Source organism: Clarias gariepinus, chromosome 14 (assembly GCF_024256425.1).
Source record: "Clarias gariepinus isolate MV-2021 ecotype Netherlands chromosome 14, CGAR_prim_01v2, whole genome shotgun sequence".
Taxonomy (NCBI): domain Eukaryota; kingdom Metazoa; phylum Chordata; class Actinopteri; order Siluriformes; family Clariidae; genus Clarias; species Clarias gariepinus.
This window is the reverse complement of record NC_071113.1, coordinates 11,567,073-11,579,407: the sequence shown is the minus strand read 5'-3', so window position 1 is coordinate 11,579,407 and position 12,335 is coordinate 11,567,073. Positions and strand designations below refer to the sequence as shown.

Genomic DNA, 12,335 nt, shown 5'->3' with positions numbered 1-12,335 from the left:
CAGATAATAGATAATATATTTTCACTTGCTAAGACTTAAACGAGCCCCAACCTTAATCATTTGCATGCACGCTATATGACTGCGCTACGAATAGACTGTTACTAAGAATAGTCTGTCCTGAACACTTTCTCATTTGAAAAAACTTTTGATTCAGCTTTTTACCTTTGATGTTTAGAAAATGCTGTCACTAGAGACTCCTTTCAGAAATGATAAACACATACCCGCTCATAGTCACTCACATTCACTTCATTTCACTCATCATCTTTATTGCTTTATACTGTATAGGGCACGAGGTGGGGTACACCTTGGACGGGGTGCCAATCCATGACAAGACACACACATACACTTAGATTCATTGATGCACTACAGGCAATTTGGGACCGCCAATCAGTCTAACCTGCATGTTTCTGGACTGTGGGAGAAAACCAGAGTAGCCGGAGGAAACCCACCGATCATGGGAAGAACATGCAAACTCCATACACACAGAACCAAGGCGGGAATCGAACCCTAACCTTTAAGTAGCTAATCACTTTGCCACATTGCTACCACTGCGGCGCTCCCCACAAAAACAAAGTCTGTGTAAATGAGATGTTACTCCAAAAATGATGTATATATATCATATTAAAATGATTGCATTACCATGAGACTACTCCCCAAGCTATGTTTTTATTGAAAAACATTTAACAATCATTTTGGATCAATCAGAATTAAGCATTTGATGCTTGCTTGGTATCAAAGCTGATATTTAAAAATAAAATCACAGTTTCTACTTATCTTATTTAAATATTTGGCATAGAGCTATGGCAACATACATCAGTAACTACTCCCCGATCACTCCCTCAAACCCCAAGAAGGAAAAAAGAATAAAGAAAACACACCTAAAACACAAGCAATCTACAGAAGGTATCAGACTCCTGTTAAAAGTGCATATATGCAGTTAATTATAGTAAGAAGTTTTCTCATATATATATATGCATATGTGGTTATGCTTTATATCTGGAGAAGCAGTGCCACTCCTGCCAAAGTCCATTTGGACGGATTCTCTTTGGTTTTCAGGTTAAACGTCCACACATAGGTAGGTCCTCTCTGCTTGGTCTTGTACACGGGACACTGGTAGACGTTCCGTGTCTCTTGTTTGTCTACAGGGACAGCCTTGATGAAGATGACTGGCATGGCTGGGGTGAGCTCTTTCAGACGTGCGTCCACGATCACGCCGGCCTACAAGACAGTGACACATACAAAACCTTCTGCTGTGAAAAGTTTATGAAGATTGTTATGCAGCTGATTGTATTTTGTTCTGCAGAACACTGCTGAGACATCTGACCTTGCTAATCCATTTACTTAACTTGAACTTAATTTGACAAGTCTTTTAACAGCACATCCAATTAATCTTGGTGAAGAGCGTTTTTCATTATTTCGCTAAAATTTCAGCATTAGTCCCAGGGTCCCTTTGAACAAGAGGAAGTTAATGTGTTTGAAATTAAAACAGTTTCCCATTACGCTGGACAAACATCACGAGAAGATTTATTTTGTAATGCTTAAATCATGGATATCAAGCCGAAGCTGGACTCCTTTCAGTGTTAACAAAGACGCAGTGTTGATAATGAGGATGAGTTCATGATCTCTGCTTCAATTAGTCCACTAATAGCATCATGAACAAATTCCAACATCTTTCTGCATGAATAAAAAGCAGCACAACTTCTGAGGCATACGCTTTATTTTCTACTCCAAGACAGTCACATAAATCAAATTTCTTTACATTCCTGAGACCTGCGTGGTCTGGTACTTTGTGCTCAATCACCTCTGCACTGAAAGCTGCCTTTTTACCTGGTAACCCACTCACAGCTATTAAAACCACAGATCAAATACAGAATATGGAGTTATGAAATAACTGAAGAAAGACCACGCATGAAGCTCCACCTACTTCCTGGTTAACTTTCTTTCTTTAAATTCCCATCTCTCTTTTTCTCTATTCGAGATGGAGGCTCTGCGCCCACCACCTCTCCTTCCCCGCCATACTATTTAACGACTCCTACTTGAGACTCTTTTCATACTTAAGAGGACCTGGTTTTATAATGCAAAAAAAACAAAACAAAACTGAATTTCTCTCCTTTTTAGATTTCCACTCTCTGTACCATTCAGTCGATGCTGTGTTCTGCACTTGCACTTTCCGAAGATCTAAAACAGTGCAAGTAAATGATGTAAAACAGTATGTCAGTTTAATCTTTCAGAAAAATCTGTCGTTTAAATTCTAGCATCATGACAAAACTTTGAATCTCTCCAGTCATGCTGTTTCAGAAGCGTCTGTGTTGATTTATGCTTTTACAGCTGGCGAGCTGCAGTGTGGGTTTTCCCATGTGGCGCAGAGGCAAACCTGGCTCTCTGTCTAAGTCGATTTAAGGTATAGGGGAAAACAGCCGAGCTGGGGTACCAATTAAAAATGAATCCATGCACGGTTTTCACATGCTGTAATTAAAACCTGCCTTTAGAGACCCGAGAAAGCAGCACACATTTACACACTCCTGTAAAGACCACAGTGCAAGCTGTTCCCCCAGTTATCTATGTACCTTATAGCTGTGACCAGACTATTCCTTTTTTTATTAACCTGCATTCATTTTTTTTTATTATTTATTAAAAATCTGTATCTATTGTGTCTAAATCAACTGGTTGATTAGCTTTAGATTACCATTTAATATCCAGCTGGTGTCATTAAGAGACTCTATTGGACCTGAACTCAGTGAAATTAGTGAATTGAGAATCGTTGAGGAATGTAAGACCTATACATGGCTCTCGAGGGGTAGGTGTGTGTGTGTGTGTGTGTGTGTGTGTGTGTGTGTTTGTGTGTGTGTTCGCACACACATATTGACGGGTGTCTGCTCTAGCCCTTGACAGATGTTGCCTTTTTTATAGATTAAAACTAAACGTCTCCTACTCGTATTCTAATCTTTCCACGACAACAGGTATGGATGTGAATGTCGAACACTTTATTTTTCATTTAAATATATTATGTAATGATGCATACACACCATGCCATGCATTTATGGTCAACTGCACTTAACAATTTAAAATAATTTTCGCAGAAATACATTTGTTTGAGATATTAATTCTTGTATAAATCTCAATTAAATCAGTAGCAGATGCCACACCTCAGCCTCTCCTACTAGCACACATTGATGTCTGGCTTATGATATGATACAGTATAACTGTTTGTAATGTAGGCCATTTTAAGCCTGTCTACACTCACCAGACTCTGTATTAGAAGTACAGCTTCCTCTTCTCATTCGTGCAATTATCCAATCAGCTAATCATGTACCAGCAGTACAAGGAATAAAATCATGGAAGTCAAGAGCTTGAAACAGATTGAACTGAAGAGGGAATAAAATGTAATCTCAGTGACTTGGTTGTTGCTGTAAAACAGACCTAATCTTCAGATTTTTATGCACAACAGTCTGTAAAGCGTATACAGAATAGCAAAAACATACCATAAGCAGCAGTCCTGTGCCTACTGTCTCCCCAGTTTCCCGTTCCTGGCTGACAGGAGAGGAACGCGGTGTACTCTTGTGTAGCTTGTTCGCTTTAAAGTTTGATGTGTCGTGCATTCCGAGATGCTTTTCCGCTCACTACGGTTACAACGAGTGTTTCATTTGAGTTGCTGTCAATTTCCCATCAGCTCGAGCCAGTCCGGTCATTCTGCCATCCTACTCTGACCTCTCTCATCAGTTTCTGCCACACGCTGGATGTTTTCTCTCTTCGCATCATACTGTGTCTGACTCGAGAGACTCTTCTGAGTGAAAATCCCAGGGGATTAGCAGTTTCTGAAAGACTCAAACCAGCCCATCTGGCACCAACAACCATGCCACAGTGAAAGTCACTGAGTCATATTTTCTCCCCCATTCTGGTGGCTGATGTGAATATTAACTGAAACTCTGGTTTCTGTGTGATTGTAGGTACAGTATCACGCTGCTGTCACATACAGTACTGTGCAAAAGACTTGAGCTAAGAGCTTTCAAAGAGCCTGATTTTTTGGATGTTTGAACATAGTCTTGAGGAATCAACTTTTTTCGACTCTCATTTTCAGTCCAGTGCAAGTACCTGACCAGCTTTAGTGTATTTTTTTTTACTATTTAATTTCTTTTTTCTTTTCACACATTGATCTACAGTACCAGTTAAAACTTAATCACTTAAACATTTATGACTTAATCACTTTCAATCTGAACCACTTCTCATCTTCCCACAATTCATATTTTCAATCTATGGGGCAGTGGTGGCTCAGTGTGTTAAGGCCCTGAGTTACTGATCGGAAGGTTGGCGGTTCGAGCCCAAACTCATCCAGGTTGCCACTGTTGGGCCCTTGAGCAAGGCCCTTAACCCTATCTGCTCCAGGGGTGCTGTATCATGGCTGACCCTACGCTATGACCCCAGCTATGCTATATATATATATTTCACTGCACAGTAATGTATATGTGACAAATAAAGGCTAAAATTAACTTAACCAACTTATGTGAGCTAATCTTTTCTAATCTATAAAATTTCTGCAAATATTTTTTTTCCAAACCATTACTTTACCTGTGTATCCCATCGTGCTCCCTCCATGAAGAGGCCATGTACATATGCTCCCTCACGCGGCGCGGAGCTGAACTCTTCTCGAGTCTTCTTGGTGACATCGCACTGCAGGCTCATCTTGTCAAGAGGCCACTCGTTGCGCCGGGCCGTCGACTGCATGATAGCTGTAAGGAAGGACTGCGGGTTGAAGAAGCCAGCAAGCCAAACAGCAGAGGGCAAATTGAAGTCTGAGGTCCAGTTCTCCAGCTCACGGATTCGACACAGCAGGTCAGTGAACCAGAGCGCCAGGCCACATGTGGATGCGTACGCGCGTTTGCTCCAGGAGTCTGGAACTTGCTCCAGGTAGATGGAGTTCTGGAGGGTCTCCATGTCGCTGGTCATTGTGAGCTCACCCTGAAAGAGAAGCATGGCGAGTTGGAGGTTCATTAATAATAATAATAATATTAATAATAATAATTCCTACTCAGTAGCAGTAGTAGTGAACAAATTTATTACTACAATTTTTACAATGTGGATTTGGCCTCGCGTATGAAATGCTATAGAAGTATTTACCAAAGACAGAGACGATCATCATCATGAGCATTGTAACACTTGAACTGTTTTACATCTGATAAGAATTAAATCGCAATAGTAGCAATCCCTAGTAAATCAGATTTCATTTTGGCAAGGTTTAAACGGCCCACACTTCTCCTTAATCAAGAGTGTAATGGCATTCAGTGATATAATGCACTTAAAATAGCTTTCGAATGAGCAGCGCAATCGATTTGTAGCACCCTGGTGCTTAAATTTCATTTATCCTGAACGACCTGTAATGGAGCACTCACAGAACATTTGAAATGTCACGCTATCAGATTGACCAAGAGAGCAATGAGACAAATACATCCTAATAGCCCACACACCAGGAAAATCAATATTCATACATTATAGTTGTACATACATGAGTGTATCTCTTCTGAACAGTACCTTCAGTCCAAGGTTCAGTTCTTTGACTGAACGTTTGATCTCCTGGGTCAGGATGTTCATCCTCTCACACTCTTGAAGGGCCACAACCACGTACGGGCTCCTCTCCTCCAATTTCCCCATCAGCTCCGTCATGTTAAACTCCTCTGGAAGTTTTTCAAGGATCTCATCCAGGACGGTTTTCACCTTTAACATGGAAACATTTCAGTGAGCCATGGAGGGCCAGTTTAGATGTCCAAATCTGTAACATTTATGTGTATATTTCGTCTTTCCCTAATTGTTCCTTGAACATCAGGCTATTATGGACTCAAGAGAGGAAACGTATAAAATGGTCAATATTTCGAGGAGGAAAAAAAAAGAAGTGTTTGTCTCTGACCTGTTTAATGCAAAATGGTGATTGCTTACAAATCCCAATATTAGCTTAAAAAGGTCATCTGTCATAATGCATCAAGACACACTTCCACAGCACCCATATCTAATCTCTTAAATGTCAAAGCTAACTGAACCGGGCCCACTTCTGGGGAATTAGCTTCACTTAGCCTCTTCAGACAGGAGAGCCTTCTGTCTCTGGATTAAAAACGGCAGTGTAATGAAGATGACCCCCTTTAAAGGTAGATGACCCTAGTCAGGGTTTTTTTTTTTCACCCCAATGATGATGGTAATTGGGGTGGAAAAAAAAGAGGCCATGAAATACAGAGTTGAGAATATACTGTGAATAATGGCTAATAATGGGAACAGCTTGCACTCGTAATGTACATAACAGCAAACGACAGTAGACTGCTAGGGGAAAAAACAGCACAGCAACAACATTTCATCTGTTCATGTTTCGTCATTTTATGACACAAAAAGTTTTGCTTCTTGCTGTTTTGTTGGGAACACTTTAATATGTGCGCACCTTCTCATCCCGGGAGGTGCCGCTGCCTTCCCCAGAGCCTCCGTCTCTGGGTTGCATCTCAAGAACAGTGCGGAAGAGCTTCTCAGATGTCTGAGTCAAGAAACCAATTTCAGCGTTAGGATGTAGGCCGTACAGATAGGGCGACTCTGCGGGCAGTGCTTCATCGATGTACTGGGAAAAAAAAACAAAAAAACAAGAGAGATCAAAACAGCAAAGTATTTATGTGTCATGGAAGCATGGGTTAAATTGCTCAGCAAGATTGCTATTATAAATATACAGAAAATAAAATTAAAGTAAGGAATGCAACACAAAAAAGACACCACAGAAAGTCAGCACACAAACAATAGCTTAAGTGAATGAACACTTTGAAGTTAATTTAAGTGAATGTAGCCTTAACACAGCAACTATAAGAAACACATACTGTATAAGGGGTGTTCAAGTCAAACCAGGACTTCTGATGAAATTTTGTTGTGCATGAAAATCCAGTGAATGGAATGTCTGATCATAGAATGCTGGCTGGAATAAGTGCATTAGAGGAACAGGGGATTATATGGAGAAATAAAGGTTTTTTATACGGTCTCATAACCGTGTTCTGTTATTCTGCCAATACTGTCAATACCAGTAACCAAAACTTAACAGTTGCTCAGAGGTTATTTTAGAGCTGCACATGTCTAGCTGTGTGATTCAAACTGAAGTGTATACACACTTTTTCTGATGTAACAATACCCTAAAATGTATATATTGGGCATTATTAATAAATTATATTATTTATTAATAAATATTTTACCATTCAATGTTCCCAATTAGTTATTTATTTTATTTTAGTTTTGGTGGAGGGAGCATCCTTGTAATATATTATGTTTTTTTGTTGTGTTGCTGGCCTAAATAACATTAGAAACAGCATTTTAATTTTTGAAGAATAATTATGATAATTTGTTAAATATTTATTGGTGTGGTTCTAAATGTCTGAGTAAAACAGAGAAGACCTAAAGAACTCAGAGAAGACCCACTAACAGAGAAGACCTAAAGAACTTGGGCAAACGGTACATTTGGCGTCTAAAACTGTGATTTAATTTTATGTGCTTAGTTGCGAATGAAATTTATACCGCTGATTGGACAACACATCTGCCACTCAAGACAGCGGTAAGAATTTCATTTGCAAACCACACATGGGCATGTTTATTCTTACCACTGATTGGACGAGACAAATCTTTTACACAAAAACAGGACGTACTGCAGCCTAATGGACATTTAAATGTATTTTCATTTAAGGATTCATTTCAGTATTTTAGGATTGTACATCTTGGTTAACTAAGTTATGTTAAATGTGCTTTAAAATTTCTTTTTTTTTACTTGACTTGAGAGTACTTCTAGTACAGTATGTCTTAAGACAGATGTTTCTTCTAATTAGCGATAAAGAATTTAATGAACTATACCTACCTCTTGTGGTTTGACTAAATTGTTGTGTTTTCTCATTTTGAGTTTTTTTTTCTGATTTGTTATGTTGTTTTAGGTTTTATTTTGTTTTCAGGTCTGTTATTTATATTTTAATTTTTTTTCTTTTTCCTGGTTAAATTTTTTTTGTTTGTTTTTTGAATTTGTCATTTTGTTTTCAGTTATATTTTTTAGTTTTTGAATTTTTTTTATTTTGTTTTCGATTTTGCTGTTTTGTTTTGGAATTTCTTATCTTGTTTTTTGATTTAGTTATTTTGTTTTGCACTTCTCAGTAATAGTTATATATTACTGTTATAGAATGGTAATAAATAATACAGTAGTAATATACTGTACAGCATTACTTTTACTAAAAAAGTAACTAATAATTTTACCTTTTATTACTTTTATTAGTAACTAACATGACATTTTGCATATGGGTCATTGACGGATAAGACTTTAAAAAAAAAAAAAGCCTTAAAAGTCATCTGGAGCGACCATAATATATCTCAGAATTTACATTTTTATGTATCATTAAGACTAGTTGAACTCATATCAGTAAGTAACTGATGAAGAAAGATAAACTTTAGTGCCCTTTCATTTTATGAAAACCATTATTTCACAAGTTTATTCTATAATATCAGAGTCTCCTTCATTATCCAGTTAAAATAAATGTTTATCCCTATAAAAGGAATGGAAAATGGCTGAATAAAAAAAAAAAAGATAAAATATACAAATAATTATACTTAAACAATTAACTCTATGTATATAATTGATGTATAGAATATGAAAACAAATATAGGACATATATCTATCATTTAAAACATTTAGCAGTGGTCGCCCCACATGATACTCGGTCGCCCCATATGATGTTTTCAAGTTTACTCAAGTATAACAGGCTAACAGTTAGCCTCAGAAACCAAACTAGCTTCTTCTAGTGACAAAGCACTATCAAATTTATCATCAAAATATAGATTTGTGGAAAAAAATTATAATTCACAGTTTTGGGGTGGTCGCCCCACATGATGACCAAAAGTGACTACGACATCACAGCCGTTAAAAAACAGCTTTTTCTTACTAAATGAGAGAGACTGATTTACTATACAGTTGTTTCCAGGGGGTCTTCACTTGTGTCTGGCTGATGCAGTATCCCATCCTTGAGATGTTTTTTAAAATAAAGGTCCCAAAATTGTGGTTTGTTGATGGTCGCCCCGGATAAAATGGATAGAATCAACATAATTCGGACAACATTCGTTTGTATATCATGATAAAAATATATGAGCAAATGCTTTATAGTTTTGTCAATGGATGTAAAACATGTTTAAAATTATGCCAACTAGGAAAAGAGATATATTTAAGTTGATTTAAAGTGTTTTTAAACCAGTTGTCCTAACTAAAGTCAAGGTAGGACGGTCGCCCCATATGGTGTTTTGGCACTTCGGATAGCAGAAAAATGATGAAAAACTAAAAAATTTGAAGAAGTTAGAGTGGTTTAGTAGGTAAAGAAGGTATAACAAGTAGATAAGAAATTTTTATGTATTTATTTTTTAGTTTTTTCTGCAAAATAAAATTAACCCGGACAGGAAAAGGGGGCGTCATGTCATTGACCCATATACTATCCCTGATATTTCAGTGGTGACACAGTGTCTTAGAGGTTAGCACTGTTGCATTGCACCTCCGGGTCCCAGGTTCGATTCCTGAATCGGTCTGTGTGCATGGAAATTGCGTGTTCTCCCTGTGCTTGGTGGGTTTCCTCCGAATACTCCTGTTTTTTCCCACAGTCCATAGACATGCAGATTAGGTGTTTCCAAATTGCCCATACTGTGTGAATGTTGCTCTACCACGGTTGTGCGAATAGGAATAGTTACAATGGTCACCATTGGCCTCCATCCTCCCTAGTTAGACTACATAGGTTTCTGGGTGGGTTAATGGATAGATATTTTAGTGGGTTAAATTGCAAGTGCTTAACATTTTAAGTTGATGGTCTAGACACTACTGGAAATTCTTCTTGTATATTTCTGCTTAATAAAAACTGGCTTGAATTTTGAAGGCATGAACTGCACTTGCAAATCACTTGCACTTTCATACAGATATATAACCCAACTCTGAAAATTTGTAACTTTCCCTGCGGGCATATTTGACCTTGAGTTGCAGATGTTACAGATGTACATAAAAAAGTGCACAGTCTGGTCTGTAAGCTGTATTGACTAATAAATCAGAATACTTCAAACATAGTAGTATCGGTAGTTACTCTACAGAAGAAGTCTGCAAAAAACGACCTCTTACAATTGTTATAATTATCAGCTGTATAAAAAGAAACCTGAAATCCAGTCAAAAAAATCAATTAGGCGTGATATGCATATTGTAGCTTTTTGTAAATATGTACATATTTTTCGATCTCAGCATTTGTCCATATTAAGTAAAGTTTTTTTTTTGTTGTTATTCATTTAAAGTGGAATGAGTAAAAATCGCCCCAGTCTGTCAAAACATTTTAACTGATTTTCCCTTCATAGGACTTATAAACCAGCTGTAGGAATGTAGGCTTCAAATACATAAACATTATAATACAGTTTATAATATGCCTCAGGTATTTCTGCGATTTTGGAAAAATGCCACATGCTTTAGCACTTTATCTTAGCACAACTTCAGCATAATACAGTTAGGCTTAAAATCTCACTAAGCATAACCGAATTAAGATGTGACAAACATTCATCATTTTAGAAAAAAATAGGCTTTATAAACGCATAGAAGGCTTCCTATACTATTTACAATATCTTAGTGAATGCATCAAAAAAAAAAAAAAAAAAAAAAAAAACTCAGACAGTCGTCTGGTATAATAAAATATACAGCTAAACTTCTAAAAATATACTTTAGTTTTTCAAAAATGTTCAAGCAGGAAATATTCTTTTGCAAGAAAGACTAAGAGGTCTACAGTATATATTTAAGTTTTTTCAGGACATCATCAGTTTAATTAACAAAGATTTTGAGGTTCTAATTGTAAATGGCTGTGAATTGCAAATGATTATTATTATTATTATTATTATTTGATTCCCTTTAAACACCATATTTTTTGGCAGTCCGGTTTTCTTTTCCTCATAAAGAATCGAAACATAACTGTTTTCACCAATTTGAACTTGACCACACATGATCATCACATGACATTGCAGAAAAAAAAAGATCCTGAGTTTTTTCATTTTACCCTTCAGTGAATATGGCTAGTGTGGTTTTATAGGTTGCAGTCCTTCCTTGTTCGTTAGCTTTGCTGACCACGGAGAGCGCAGGAGTCTCCTCCGACACCACAGCTCAAATGAGTCATTTTTCCTCCAGTCTAGCTTTATCATGGTCTGATTATCACAGCCACATGTAGCTACGGGCAACATGATGGCATGAACTAATCAGCATTTCATTACTAGCCTGACGTCCTTGCTTTTACATGTTTGGTTTAAGCTCATCAGTGCTGTGAATACCAATGTGACTCAGTGCTTTATTGCTATACTGCTTTCACCGCCTCTATCGATCTGCTAACAGGCAATTGCTTTTGACATTTCCTTTCCTTGCAGTGGACATGATCTTGGTCTTTTTGATGTTCAGGGGGAGGCTAACCTTCTTGCTTTCTTGTTTGTTTCTTTTGATCAGATGTTTCAGGCCTTCTTCGCTTTCTGAGAGAAGGATCTTTTCATCAGCATTTTGAAGATTATTGATGTTTCTTTCTCCGGTCTTTATTCCGATTCTTGACTCTTCAATCTCCAACTTCCTCATAAACATTTCAGCATACAGGCTGAATAAGTAAGGGGAATAGATCACACACTGACTTCTTTTTCAACAACTGCACCATTTTGACCAAATGTTTTGGCTCCCAGTGGTCTTGCTGGACATTCCGCAGTTTATCATGATCCATACAGTCAAAAATCGTAGTTGATGAAGCACTTGTGGATGTTCTTTTGGTATTCACTGCACTCTTGTAATGATCAACCTGGGTTTTTTTATTTGGCAGTTGGGTCATCACCCCTGCCACGTCTTCCTCAAGGGTGGCTTTTCCTTTCTTGTATTTGATAATGCTTTTGCAGGCGTTAAATGTCATTTAAATCCTGTTGAGTTGCGCAAATACAATTCTTCGTGCTGTCGTCTTCAAGCTCCTTGTTTTACTGGTCCCAGTACATTTTGTTGTCTTTCCTCGCTTCCCTCTGAAAATCCATGTTTAATCTTCTTACTTCTTTCTGTTTACCTGCCACTTTGGCAGATTCTCTTTGCTTGGCTTTATTTAATATTTCATCCAGAAGCCAGTTACATCTTTTTTTCTGGCTTCCTCACAGTAAAATCTCCAAAATCTCCAGTGTTTAATTAACACCTACAGTAGAATGTTGAAATAACACTTTACAATGTTTAAAATGCTCCAGCATACTCAAATCCCTGAAAGTGTTAAATCAACAAATCAACATTGGGGATTTTACTGTGTGGAATGGTATGCCTTTTAATTTCCCACCTT

The 12,335-nt window shown here is 37.5% G+C and overlaps 1 protein-coding gene across 2 annotated transcripts in view; it reads right to left on the bottom strand.

Moving 5' to 3' along the window:
* Positions 1 to 990: 990 nt before the first annotated feature.
* The window catches only part of dnah9 (dynein, axonemal, heavy chain 9), a 103,315-nt gene continuing 91,970 nt past the window's right edge, over positions 991 to 12,335 (bottom strand). For both annotated transcript variants that reach the window (XM_053511471.1, XM_053511472.1), the window contains exons 66-69: positions 6,419 to 6,589; positions 5,527 to 5,709; positions 4,567 to 4,956; positions 991 to 1,218 (exon numbers count right to left, since the gene is read on the bottom strand). In XM_053511471.1, coding sequence (XP_053367446.1) covers positions 991 to 1,218; positions 4,567 to 4,956; positions 5,527 to 5,709; positions 6,419 to 6,589 — 972 coding nt within the window. The remainder of the gene's footprint in view (positions 1,219 to 4,566; positions 4,957 to 5,526; positions 5,710 to 6,418; positions 6,590 to 12,335) is intronic.